General features: G+C 35.9%; 1 protein-coding gene across 7 annotated transcripts in view; it reads left to right on the top strand.

Moving 5' to 3' along the window:
• ANKIB1 (ankyrin repeat and IBR domain containing 1) overlaps positions 1–14860 on the top strand; it is a 270873-nt gene that overhangs the window by 179180 nt on the left and 76833 nt on the right. For 6 of the 7 annotated variants that reach the window (XM_058424746.1, XM_058424751.1, XM_032761081.2 and 3 more), the window contains one exon: positions 8580–8762. The exons of the other annotated variant lie outside the window; for it this stretch is intronic. In XM_058424746.1, coding sequence (XP_058280729.1) covers positions 8580–8762 — 183 coding nt within the window. The remainder of the gene's footprint in view (positions 1–8579; positions 8763–14860) is intronic. 7 annotated transcript variants of the gene reach the window in all.

Below are 14860 nucleotides of genomic sequence, written 5' to 3'. Positions count from 1 at the left end.
TAGTACAATGTAAGTGTCATTAGGGAATAATGACAAGAAAAAAACGTGGATGTTCCATACAGACACAGCCATCCATATTTGTTTTCCAAATATTTTTTACCTGCTGTTGGTTGAATCCAGGGATGTGGAATCTAAGGATGTGGAGACCACAGATAGAGAAGGCTGACTATACATTAAAATATGTGACCTGTTTAACTGTACAACTTAATTCTTATTATGAGTCTCTAGTTATTTTCAGGTGGTATCATACTACTTTGATGAACAGGAAAGGCTTAGATGTCTCTTATAAAGTTTAGTGTCATAGTTAATTTAAATATTTTTTTCTAAACTTATTTCTTTATATCATTGCTTTTAGTGTTTGGCTGTAAGAATAATAGTTATAATAACTAACATTTGTATAATGCTTTCTAATGTTTATAGTGCTCATTGGTACCAAGCATGATATAAAGGTTTGGGTTGAGTGAAAGTGTCATCAGATATTTATGTTTCATAAAACTAAGAGATTATAGTATGGTGGAGGGAGCATTGATTTTTAGTCTTGGTTCTCAGAGTAACTATCCGTGGAACCTTGCATGTGTCACTCAGCCACTGTAATAGTTTCCTCTTGGGTGGTTGGAATAGATGATCTCAAATTTATTTGGAAGATTCCTTTTAACACAGATTCTCTATTAGCCTGTTATTGCAGTAAAATGTATCCCATTTTTAGTGTCTAGCCTTTAAGATCAAAGAGATTATCTTTTTTCCCGTTGTTAAGGCCAACCTGTTTCTTAACTACATCTGTGGAAGTATATCTTCTCTAGCTGTCAAAAATGTTTTTCTCTCTGGTATATTTATTTAAGGATAGAGTTGATGAAGTCATCATTGGCATTTAATAATTTAAACAGTTTCTTATAGCTCATTATTTTGTACCATAGAAATAAAATATTTATTTGAAAACTTCCCCATCTCCCTGTAGTAATTATGTTCTGTAATAAGCGCCCCCCCCACACACACACACAGAGAACATAAAATTAAAACCCCTTAATTATAGAGTTCTTCAGGGAACCTCCAGGTGTGAAGGTATCACACGGTATGTAGAGTTGCATTGGTTATCTGTGTCTCTGATGCCTAGATCTGACTTCTTTGAACTTCTTCATGCTATATTGTTGCCTGGTTGACTTATGGATATCCAACAATCTCTCAAATTCAGCATTTTCAAAATTGTACTGTCTTCTTTTCTACCCAGTAGAGACTTCACTAGTGCTTGATTCTTGACTCTAGATTCTATTAATGATGCTACCATTATCTCCTTATCCAGTATTGATACCTGTACTTACCTTGGATTTCCCTCTTTTTTTTGTTAATTGCATCAAACTCGTACTACCCATGGCAGAGTAGACCTCTGTCTCTTTGGACCAGTTCCTCCATTTATTTCTGTGGCCACTTTCTAACACCAAGTGCTTTATGTTGAATCCTCACTTTGGCATAGTTTTCAGAACTTCCTTACACAGAAAAACCTGGAGTTTCACAAATTAATTATTCTAAATTATTTGTGAGGTAAAAATAACACAGAGGAGTAGTCTACAATTGTTTGACAATTAGGAATACTTATATGATAAACATTTATTAAGGACAGACTATAAATAAAGCACCTGAAATTCTAATTTTATTTCATATTCCAACAATTATTTACAGATCAGCAAACTTTTTTCTGTGAAAGCCCAGATAGTAAATATTTTAGGCAACTCTGACATTTTACCTTGAAAGCAGCCACAGACAATACAGAAACAAAAGAGGATGGCAATGTTCTAATAAATCTTTATTTATGGACATCGCCATTTGAATTGCTTATAATTTTCATATGTCATGAAATAATTGTATTTATTCTTTTCAACCATTTGAAAATGTAAAAACTGTTTTTAGTTTGTGGGCTGTACAGAAACAGGCAGCAGGTTTGATTTGGCCTAAGATGACTCCATACTTGAAGATTATTTTAAATATGTAAAATAGCATTATCAATATGTAACGGGTCCTATAAGCTTCAGTTACACAAAGGACTTAAAAAGTGCTATGTAATGGATACTCAGAACACAGAAATAAAGTTCCATTAAATCATAAGTCTGACAAAAATTTAATAAATAATATACTGTTCTTAGTTACTGAGAGTTTTTGTTTTCTGCTTGGGAACAGGAATGGACTTGAGAGGGGTGGTGGGTTAGATGTATTAGCATGGCTTAGTAAAACATCCAGTGATATTTCTTCGTTTGGTAGACTTCCATAGAGCAACCCTAGTCATTAGGCCTCATTATGTTTCCATTAGTGCTTAACTTGTAATAGTGATTCAGTAAATAGTGAATGTGACAGGGGTTGTTTTTGATAGTGCTTTACTCTTTGTGAAAAGCAATTTTTTTAAATGAGTTTTATCTTAGCTATTTCCTGTTCAGCTGTGACCTACTTGCTTATGCAGAGTTTTAAGTGTAGCTGCTTCATGTCAGATCAAATAGAGGTCACTATAAAACCAAAGGTGGTAAGTCACACATTTTCCTTTACAGCTACAGGGCCTATTTGACACTTTGGCAGCTATGGGAGCATTTCACACTTCATTGAAAAGTCGTAAAAACCATTCACAGGTCAGACTGAAGAATATTACCTAATTATATTGTGTTTTTAGCACCTAGAGTTTTAAAACTGTGTAAAGAATACAGGAATTATGTTTCCGGTTCAGCAGCTGAGTAACTTTGCCTGTCTGGGCCTCTGTTTTCTAATTTTTAATCAAGATAGTTATGATCTCATTATTGTCCCTCAAATATTATGATGCTAAGGCCTATATTAACTATTTAGGCAGTGACTGTTACAGGTATTGAAGGGAAGGAGAGGTAATTTTTTAATTTTACATATCTTGGAAGATTTCACGGGTAGTAGTAAGATTGGAGTGGGTAATATTTCAGTTTAAGTATTCGTGGCTCTCAGACCTGCAGCTTCAGTTCTGACAACTTGTTATAATTAACAAATTATTGGGCCAACCAAACCTTCACATTCTGAACTTGTATCTCTGGGAATAGATTCCAGAAATGTTTAGCAAGTTCTCCTGGTGATTATTTGCATGGCAGAGTTTGAGAAGCACTGTTCTAGGTCTCAGACATATGCAGATTGAAATATTTTGTGGAGGAGTAATAAAAGAGATTACTTTAAAGGAGGATAGAGGATGTACCAAGTAGAAAGTACTAAATGCCAAGGTTAAGAATTTGGGGTTTCTTTTAGAGAAAATTGAGCCATTGAAAATTTTTTGGCCAAGTGCAGTGGCTCACGCCTGTAATCCCACCACTTTGGTTGGCCGAGACAGGAGCATATCTTGAGCCCAAAAGTTCAAGATCAGCCTGGGCAACATAGTGAGAGCTCGTTTCTACTAAAAATAAAAAAATTAGCCAGTCGTGGTGATGCACCCCTGTAGTCCCAGCTACTCAGGAGGCTGAGGTGGAAGGATCACTTGAGCCCAGGAGGTGGAGGCTGCAGTGAGCTGTGATCATGCGACTGTACTCCAGCCTGGGTGACAGAGCGAGATCCTGTCTCCAAAAAAAAAAAAAAGAAAAAGAATTTTTAATCAGAGAGTGATACTATGAAAGCAAATATGATGAGATTAGCCTGATGGTTGTAATGTACAATAGATTTGAATGGGGTACTTCCAAAGCAGTGTTTCTTAAAGCCTTGCTACTCAAAAGAATCGTCCTTAGACTGGCATTGACATCAGTCACCTGAGAACTTGTTGGAAATGCTGAATCTCAGCTCCATCCAAGACCAACCAGATTTGAATCTAGTTTAACAGAATCCCAAAGGGATTCTTATTTAAAGCTTGAGAACCCTAGCTTGGGGCATAATTTGTGGGCTACCTATAATGGAATCACCTGTAAAAAGTATACATACCTCTTACAGTCCCCTCTCCATATCTACCTAATATGACTATCAAGCTACGCAAATAATTCTTACACTGTTTGAAAACCTTTGTGCTAGAACAGTAGTTCTAAGCATGACTACACAGAAACCTCAGACCAATAAAATCTAAATTTGTGAGAGGGGACCCCAGACATTGGTAAGTTGAGAACCAATGTATTAGAAGGAGTGATAGGAGTTAGAAGATTAATGTGCTAATTCTATTGTGAACTGACAAAGCGTCTGGGTTTGTGTGGTGGTACTGGAGATGGAAAGGATGAGGCAGATGCCAGGGACATTGTGAAGAACTGTTAGCCTTTGGTGACTCAGTCAGTTGATAATAAGAAAGCAAGGGAAAGAAAGCTTTAAAAAAAAAAAAAAAAGGATGGAGGCTCTATAATGTTTAATATTGACAATAGTGAGCTCTCTCTTTTTGATTTGTGTACATTCTCTATACCTGCTATCACATCTATAATTAGACTAAAATTAATTAACTTTATTTTTAAATAAGATGGGCATGGTTTTGAGCCTGAGTGACTTCGAAGCCTGCTAACCATTAACAGACATTAGAAAGTAAGGTGAAATGGGGGAATTGGTTGCAAGGAAGGGAGAATATATTGAGTTTTCATTTAGAAGGCTGGATATTGACATCCTAGCTTATCCACATGAAATGGTAGGCAGGCTGTTGACGATTACGACTAAAGAGTTAAGGAATAAAGAATATAGACACTCATTTAGAATTTAGAATTGAGTGTTATCTACATAGAGTTGACAACTAAAAGCAAGATAATGTATAGATGAGAGATGCAAGGAAAAGACTTTAGGTTATAGATAAAATAATAGAGTTAAAGTCACAGCATCAGTTTGAAGAATGCCCGTGTTCAAAGAGATGAGAATAAGAAGTAGTGCCTATGAGGGAAACACAAGAAATAGAGAAATAAAAGAACCAAGATGATACAATGTCAAAGATGCAAAAGAAGAATTTCAAGGAGAGGAGCTGTTCAATCATGTGATGCGCTGCTGAAAGTAAAGGAATTGGAGGACTGAGAAACGCTGATGGATTTGAGAGTTAAGAGGTATTAATGATTTTCTGGAATATTGTTTCAGTAAAATAGTCCAGGTAGAAGTCAGATTCCTGGGCATAATTGAGTCATTTGCTGAGGAAATTGAGAGACAATTGGTATCAATAAGTAATTTGAGAAATATGAAGGCCAAGAAAGCTAGAAAATTTTTAGGAAATTAACCAGAAGGATAGCAGAATTAAGTTATAATCCTGAGTAAGTCAATCCAGAGTCACCACCCATTTAGAGGGTGATCAAAGGGATGGGGTGGGGTTTGTCTTGAATAGTAGGGGTTACCTCTCTTAAAGCCCCCTACCCCTCTTCCTCTGGAATTGTGAATGGAAAGAAAGGCAGAATAGTAGAACAAATGTGTTGCGATCATGGTAATTTGGTTTCTTTTAAGGTAGAACATTTTATGTGCCACCGAGATAGGCTTAAAACCATATTTAAGTAAAATACTCAGTCCTCCTATTAAGTCCTCCTTAGCTAATTTGAGACTGGGAAAGCAGATGCTTAGTTGGGATGCTTTGGTTGAAGCATTTAAAAAGTACTCTTCAGAACCAGACATAACTTTCTATTTTGTCAAAGTAAGACACCTAACTTTATTCCACAACACTTTAGCAGCTATCTCCCCTTAATGCGTCTTTTACTTACTGGTGTTCCTGACTTTATTCCCTAAAGGTCAGCAAACTGAAGTACTTTTTAACACATTCTCCTCAATGTCAGGCATTATTGCTGTCAGCTGTCTTCCATGCCAAAGGTAACATACAGGTGGATTTTCATAGCCAAGCCTAATGCTACAAACATGGATCCTCCCATTTCATAACTGATTATGAGTTTCTCTACAGGTGCCAAACTGCAGCAATGAGATACAGGTCTTTATGGTTCCCTCACCCCAACTGCAGTCAAACTCATTAGGGAACACCTTGCAAAGATAGTTTACTAATCATTCTCACCCAGGTTCTAATAATGGTCAGCAGTTACCTTCAACAATGACTTCTCACACATCCCCTCTTCACACACATTTTTTTAACCCCCCAATGAATGAAGTCCACATTCTGGCATACCCTTTTAATAAGGTTCCCTTTACCAAGATTCTGTTAGGGTACAGCTTCTTAAATTTTGTTGTCTTTGCTTTTGTTAAGGAAGACTAGCGCATTAAGTTAAAGATGATTTGTATTCTAAAATTAGTATTTTTTTGTGTGGTAATATCTGTTGCAAAGTAAACCAAATCCTGATTTTGAAAGTTATCCCAGCATGCATTTTAGAAATAATTTTCTATGACTCTAAATAGAGAACTCAAGAATAAAGTCAGCTCTTTAGTTCTGCAGCAGTCAGGAGCAGATAGTCTATTTTGTATTTAGGTTTTGGTAACTTGTGAAACAGAGAGGGTAAAAATGGTAATAGATCCTGCTATGGATATGATAAGTCTCTGGATTTACTATAAGTTCCCCATATTGAATAAATTAGGTAATACAAATTTATCAGTTTCCACAGCCACATTGGTTGTACTTTAGGCTCATTGCTTCTCAAACATTTTTGTGCAAAAAGAATCTCTTGGAGATCAGAATGACATTTTTATTCAGAGGCCTGGGCTTGGAGGGGTTTGGGGGATGAGGCTGAGATTCTCCATTTCTAACAAATTCCCAGGACATACTACTGGTCCCCAGACCACACTTGCAGTAAAAAGGTTCTAGGTGGCAAATAGCAGCTGATAAGACCTTGCCCTCGGAATCTAGAAGGTGGCTGCCAGAATGACAGCTTAGAGCCATTCTTAGCAAACATTTTTCTGTAAAGGAACAGATAGTAAATATTTTAAGCATTGTGGCCACAGGTCTTTATTTCATAGTCTTGTTTGGTTTGCTTATTTTTACAACTTAAAAACCACCTTAGCTCTAAGGCATACCTCTGGCTAGAGCAAGAAGCTAAAGTCAAATCCAGTGGGCTCGTCCAGTTAGCCCATGGCTTCCAGATCTGGCATTGATATAAGCCCGTTGTTTTGCGAGGATTCTTAGGACTGTAGGAGAACCGTGAGGATTCCCGTTCCAAAGAATTTTATAGGAAGATTGTGTGTTTGTTGAGGAGAGAAAGAAGATAAAATTATTTGGAAGAAAATAAAAAGAAGCTACCATTTTGATTAACTCACGCTAAATGAAAATCTCTAGAAAGTGTTAACATTTAGATCATAAGTAAGAGTCTGGGCAGAACTTCAAGATGGACCCAGAATGCATTTCACTTCGATTTATATGATTAGTCTACCTACTTACGAGTCAGTATAGTGTCTGGTCATGGTTAAAAACTTGGTCAGACTTGCGTCTGGATCCCAGTTCTACTGCTTACTAGCTGGGTAACTTTAGTTAGTCAAGCTACTTAACTATTCTGAGATACAATAATACCCCTGTTATATGGGGTTGTTAATGTTAAATGAGAATGTGTGCTTTAAAGTGTTTAGAAAACAATAAATACTGACTGTTACTATATTATTGTGAGTATGACTGAATCCTATAAAAGAATCCTGTGGCCGGGCGCAGTGGCTCACACTTGTAATCCTAGTATTTTGGGAGGCCAAGGTGGACGGATCACCTGAAGTCAGGAGTTCAAGACAAGCCTGAGCAACATAGTGAAACGCCATCTCTACTAAAAATACAAAAATTAGCCGGGTGTGGTGGCAGGCGCCTGTAATCCCAGCTACTCGGGAGGCTGAGGCAGGAGAATCACTTGAACCCAGGTTGCAGTGAACCAGGATCATGCCATTGCACTCCAGTCTGGGTGACAGATCAAAACTCTGTCTCAAAAACAAAAACAAAAATAATCCTGTGACTGTTAGGCTGTCCATTAGAGTTGTCCTAGATATGGTTATCCTGGCATTCATGCCCTTCTTAATATCTTTGCAGATATAATGGGAAACTTGAACCTACAGTCCTTAATAACAACATACTTAATTTATGCAAAGCTAGCAGAAACCTCATTACTAAACAAGTCAAGCTACTATTCCATGTGTTTTTAAAGGTGGGATTTCTTTGGGTCAAAGAGAGATTGGATAGACTTAGCTTCCCAATGTGGCTATCAGTAGCTAGTCCCATTACTTATTTTGAAGAATATTGAAAACAGCTTTACCTCAGTGACTTGCGCGTCCTAATTTCATTTCAGTGTTTCACTGGATAATGAATGAAACTTTTGTCTGCCATGCCAGGACATCCAGACTTTAGTAGTTAAATTAACAGTATCAGCAGTGTCCTTGTTTAAGAAAGATTTATACAAATTATAAGAAATTTAAAAATTTAAAGTACTGAGTAACTATAAACTTTTTCAAGTTTTATTTTTGGACTAAACAAAATGCTTAATTTCTGAAGTTTAAAAAACTGGTTTTGGGTTTTTTAAAATTATTTTTTAACAAGAGGAACTCATTATTTGAAAAACAAGAATTACTAATCTTAAAATCAGAAGCCACTGGTATCTAAATACCTCTTTTTTTGTCATTTCAAATACATACTGTACATACTGTTGCATTTTTGTTGTGTTAATTTTATTATATTTTTAATGTTTTAAAAACAGCATGAAATAACTTATTTGAACCTGCAGTTGCAAGTTTTTGAAAAAAAACTTTTTTAGCTTTTAGTAAAACATGGAGGAGACTTGTTTGCTGAGAATGAAAATAAAGATACTCCTTGTGATTGTGCTGAAAAGCAACACCACAAAGATTTGGCCCTCAATCTGGAATCTCAAATGGTATTCTCACGGGATCCCGAGGCTGAAGAAATAGAAGCTGAATATGCTGCATTAGACAAACGAGAGGTCAGTTTATTTTTTCTTCTCAGTAAAAAAATTACATGTAATTTTAGATTTTATGTTGTTTTGTACTTTTCTTCTTTAAAACTCAGTTTGTGTGTTCTTCTTTACAGTATTCTAAATATCCTGTCATCTTCATAGCCATAAAGTATAAAAATACGTCTAGGCCAACCACGGTGGCTCATGCCTGTAGTTCCAGTGCTTTGGGAGGCCAAGGCACCGGAGTTCTGAGACCAGCCTGGGCTATAGCAAGACTCTATCTACAAAAAATTTTAAAAATTTGCCAGGAATGGTGGCCCACACTCATTGTCCTAACTACTCAGGAGGCTGAGGCAAGAGGATCGCTTGAGCCCAAGAGTTCAAGGCTGCCATAAGCTATGATCATGCCAGGGCACTCCAGCCTGGAGACAAAGTGAGACCCTGTCTCTAACTTTAAAAATAAATAAATAATAACATCTAGGAAACCTGGAGCTATGGGTCTTTTGTCTATCATACATGAGTGTGTTTACTTACAAATAAATAAGGTGCTGATGTGAGATATGAATCCCATTCACTCCTCCTACTACAAGACTCCAGTCCTCCGGTTCATCAGTCTCACCTTCTCTTTTGGATTGATCGTATCAACAAACATGCTTTGGTAGATCCCATCTTAAAAACAAAACAAAATACATAAAAGCAGCCATTGACTCAACCCTTCCCTAGCCCTGTCTCTCTTCCCCTTTAGTTGTAGCCCCATATCTCTTATCTTATGAGAGAACCACTTCCTCACCTTCCATTCACTCTTTAGCCCACTGCAGTATGACTTTCTTCCCTTCTACTCTGATGGAACTGCCCCCTGTCGTGGAGTGACATGTTGCCAAATTTAGTAGGTACTTTTCTGCCCTCATCTTACTTGAATTCCTCAGTGGCACTTGATGCAATTGACCAATCCCTTCTTAATGAAACACTTTTCTCTTGACTTTGGGGACAACATTCTCTTCTCATTTTCCTTTATGTCTTCCCGGTCTCAATAAATATTACCTCTGTCCACTGAGTTACTCAAGCATAAATGAGGGAAGCATTCTTGATTCCTCACGTTTTCTTAATCATCACATCCAAACAATTGGGGAATCCTGTCAATTTTACCTCCAAAAATACAACCTAAATTCATTTGTTCTTCCCAACCTGTACTCCTACCTCTCTAGGCCCTCACCACCTTCACTTCTTATCTGAGCTACTGTAATAGTTTCCTTACTGGTCTTCTTCCTTCTATTCTTGTATCTTTAGAATCCATATTGTGCACAGGATTCAGAATGACATTTTAAATGTTATAAATATCATTTAAATCATTTAATGATTTTTCATTGTACTTAGAATAAAATCCAAACTGTTTGCTCAGATGTAAGCCCTTATGTGATCTGACCACTACCTACCTTTCCAGCATTATCTCAGACCTTTTTTCCCCAGCACACTTTGCTCTAATTGTAATACCTAGACTACACCAAGGCATTTGCAGTTGCTCTTTCCTATGTCTGAAATCTCACAGCTGTTTTTTGCCATTCTTTCTAAAATAGGTCTCCTCTCTTCCCATTATTCTTTACTGTATGCGCTTTTTATTTTAATTTTTAATTTTTTTATTAATAATATTTTGATTGAAAAATAATAATTGTATACATTTGGGAGTAGTGTTGTGTTTTGATATGTATATGCAATGTGGAATGATTAAATCAAGCTAATTAACATATCCATCCCTAATTCACCTATCTTTTTTTAAGATGAGACATTTGAAATGTACTCTTATTTCGAAATATACAATACATTATTATTGGCTAAAGTCACCATTGTGTAATAGATCTCAAAACGTATTCTTCGTGTCTTATCTGAAACTTTATGCCCCCTGTTTATTTTTCATAGGACCTATCACATGCTATAATTATTTTATGTATTTTGTTTACTTGTTTATTGCCTTTCTCTCCTTCATGGACTGTCAATTCCATGAAGGCTAGAGCCATATCTGCCTGTTCAGCAGACTATTTTCAGTGTTTGAAACAAGCAGTGGCTTGCACAAAATAGGCATCCGTAGATATTTCTTAAAGAAATTATAACACAGTAAATTTTTTCCTACCAAAAGGATTCTGATTCCTCAGTGTTTAGTGCTAACTTGATTCTAAAAGGTATTATGTAACTACTGGTTTGTACATGTTTAGAAAAATAATCATACAATCATGTTGTTTATTTTCCCAGTGGACTCCCAACAATTTCGGAGCTTTATACTCTCCATATGGCCAAAAGAACTGAGTTTCTTGGGATTAAAATTTACTTTAAAAAAAATCTTTTGTTTCTGTAGTTAGGTTATTTTATAGGCAAGCTTATTCAGATTAAGTACACATCGAAAGAGAGAGGGCCTATGCCCTAAGAATTTTGCTGGCCCTTCACATGGTTATTTAATCCACATGGGAACCTTGAATGACAGTTGTGCTCTCCTTCCCACCTTTTTTTAGTGAGGAAATAAACTAGAAAATAACTGAATAACTTGCCAGAATCAAAGTGAGCTGAACTTGATTCTTCTGACTTCAGGTCCAAGCACCTTCCGTTTGCCATATTGCCTCCTTTTTGACAATCCATTATCTTGAGTCAAACAGAAATTTTTACTGTAATAATTAATATAGTCATTTAGTCAGAAGATATTTAAGCAGTAATATTCCAGAAATAATATTGATGTAATTAAACTGCAAGACATTTAGTTTTTTCCCCAAAATACCATCTTATTTTAATTTATAATTGAATCAGGTAGTAACAGTAGGCATTATCAGTAGATTTAATATCTAAATGGACTTAATATAACTAATATTATATTAAGAAAAGTTACAGAAAAGTTTGATACTAATTCTATAGGAAAAAACTACTGTGTACAAGAAGAATATTGAAGTATACCAAAATGATCATTATGATTATAGGTAATCTGCTTTACAATTATTATTTTGTCTATTTTCATGCATTTCCTGACATTTATACTGAGTATTTATTGCAAAAATGTAAAATAATTTCTTCATCCTGACTGTATCCCCGAGTGGTAACAGTTTCTTAAGTGTACTACCAGACTTAAGCAAACATATATATATATTGAATTTTTAATGCAAAAGTAAGATCATGTCATATATTGTATTCTATATTTTTTCAACTTAACAATATATCATAACATCTCTCCTAAGTCAGAACATATACTCTACATATTTTAAACATTTACCTGTTGCTAAACGTCTAAGTAATTTATATATATTTTACCTTTAAAAACAAGGCTACAGTGAATATTTGTCTGATATATATCTTCTTTATCCAATTGTGCCATTATTGTAGTTGAAAATACAGATTCTAGAGCCAGACTGTCTGAGTTCATATCTTTGCCTGATGACTGACTTACTATGTGACCTTGAGCAGATTACTTAAACTGTCTGCCTCAGTCTCTTCTTAAAATGAAGTTAACAGTCCCTACCTCATAAGGTTATAGTGATCCTTAATGAGTTAATATATGTATATACTTTGACCAGTGCCTGGCTCATTTTAAACATTAGCTAATTGTCTGCTGCTATAATCATGATTATTACTTCGTAGTCATCGTTATTGCATTGTATACACATTTTAAAAGTATAGTTCCTATGTGTCTTTAGAAATTGATTTGATGGGCCATAAGATTTTAAACTTTGTCAGATGCTCTTAAGCTGTCCAGAAAGATTATATTGATTTACTTTTATTTCATTAGTATATTAGAGAATCTTTTTCTCCACATTCTTGCTAGCATTGAATATTATCAGTGTTATTATTATTTACCCAGTTTGGACAAGTAAATGGTACTTTGTTTATTTCTCTGATTATCGTATAAATTGACTGTTCAGTTTTACATTTTCTATGAAGTATGTTTTCTTAATGCTTTCTAAGAGAACTTTGTGTGTTTTTCCATATCCTAAGTTTTTTACTTATATGGTATTCAGAAGTATAATTTTTTTTCCTTTTTGTCTTGAGTTTGTGACTTGCTAATACTATGATCACATGTCCCTGTGTTTTTCTAATTTTGTAGATTTTTTCAACCCATATTGGATTTGTTTTGTCTACTATTTTCACAATGTAAAGAGTAATACTTTCATACTCAAATAAATACCTATATTACCTGGATGTTTATAGCAGTACTATTTATGATAGCCAAAAGGTGAAAACAACTCAAATGTTTATCAACTAATGAATGGGTAAACAAGATGTGAGATATACACACAATAGAATATTACTCAGCCATAAAAAGGAATGAACTACTAATACATGCTATATATAATATGGATCAACCTCAAAAACATTATTCTAGGTTCAAGAAGCCAGACACAAAAGGTCACATTTGAATGATTCCATTTATATGAAAGATCCAAAACAGATAAAAGCTATAGAAACAGAACTCATATGCTGGACATTGCCTTAGCTGGCTACCTGGTTAGCAGGTTTAACCTACTCTGTTCTGCAGAAGCTGCTGGCTTCCTGTGATGCTCAGGCAAGAACAGCTGAATAAGGAGAGAGAAAACTAAAATGCCAAGAACTAGGGGCAGGGAAGATAAGGAGTGACTGCTTAATGTTTATAGGACTTTCTTTTGGAGTGATGGAAATGTTTTGAAACTAGATAAAGGTGGTGATTGTACAACACTGAAAATGTTCTAGATGCTGCTGAATTGTACACCTTTAAATGGTTAATTTTATGTTATGAGTTTTACCTGAATTTTTTTTTAATTATTTTTTATTTGAGACAGAGTCTCACTCTGTTGCCCAGGCTGTAGTACAGTAGAACGATCTCAGCTCACTGCAGCCTCCACCTCCCGAGTTCAAGCGATTCTCCTGCCTCAGCCTCCCAAGTAGCTGGGATTACAGGCACCCACCGCCACACCTGGCTAATTTTTGTATTTTTAGTAGAGACAGGGTTTCACCGTGTTGACCATGCTGGTCTTGAACTCGTGACCTCAAGTGATCCACCCACCTCGGCCTCCCAAAGTGCTGGGGTTACAGGCATGAGCCACCATGCCCAGCCCCCTTGAATTTTTAAAAACATCAATGCTTTCTTTAAAACTTATATTTGTACCTTCTACTTTGACCCTGGTTGACTTCTGGATTATTTTGCCTATGCTGGTGATTTTACATGGCCTGCTGTGTGATTGTATTAAGTCATATATTTAGATACTTTTAAAAATTTATGTTCTGAAGGTGAAATGTATATTTCAGCTGAGTTTTAATTTAGTCAATGATCTGGACAGTGTATATTTCTATAACTCCTTAATTTAGTCTTTCCTCCAAATAATTAAACTATAAATGGATAAAATCCACTTCTTATTCCCATCATTCAACAAAACTGAGTGACTGCTAGACACTGTTTTAGATGCTTGGAGGAACAAAGATAAGTGACTACACTCTAGGTGTTTACGTTCCAGCAGGGAGAGAGAAACACACAAATAAGTTTAAAAGTAAGTGAACATGTAATTTTGGAGAGTGGGAACTGCTATAAACAGATTTCTTAAATGAGGTATTTAAGTGATGGCTAGGAAGAGTGTTTTCAATTTATTTAAACACCAAAGGGAGAACAGAAAAATTAGCGAGTATTAGACCTAGGTTAGGGTCAGATTCTGTAGGAGCAGGACTGTGTGACTACATCTGAGTGTATGGAGGGAAAAGTGGGCAATATGCTGCTATGAAAGCCCATCTAAAGAATCATCCTTCCCTTCTCCACTCTTAGTCTGTATAAGTTAAAAAGGCTCAACGTTCTTTTTCTGGCAAGAAACTCATGCTGGACATTGCTGGCTACATTAGTTAGCAGGTTTAACCTACTCTTCTCTGCAGAAGCTGCTGGGTTCCTGTTATTTCAGAGTACAGCTCAGGGTAGCCTAGGTCTTGATGCCCAGGCAAGAACTGCTGAATAAGGAGAGAGGAAGCGGAAATGAAGGGATGGGTCAAAGAATCCTAAAAACTTTCCTGGCTATTTTTTCCACCCTCCCTCCGAAGCTAAGCTCATGGATCAGCTAATGAGAGATTGCTATTAAAAGGAATTAGAAATATCCTTTCTCCCTGAGCATCTAAACATCTTTTAAACCTTTAACAGT

Source organism: Hylobates moloch, unplaced genomic scaffold (assembly GCF_009828535.3).
Source record: "Hylobates moloch isolate HMO894 unplaced genomic scaffold, HMol_V3 SCAFFOLD_1, whole genome shotgun sequence".
NCBI lineage: Eukaryota > Metazoa > Chordata > Mammalia > Primates > Hylobatidae > Hylobates > Hylobates moloch.
This window is presented reverse-complemented; position numbering and strand designations above follow the sequence as displayed.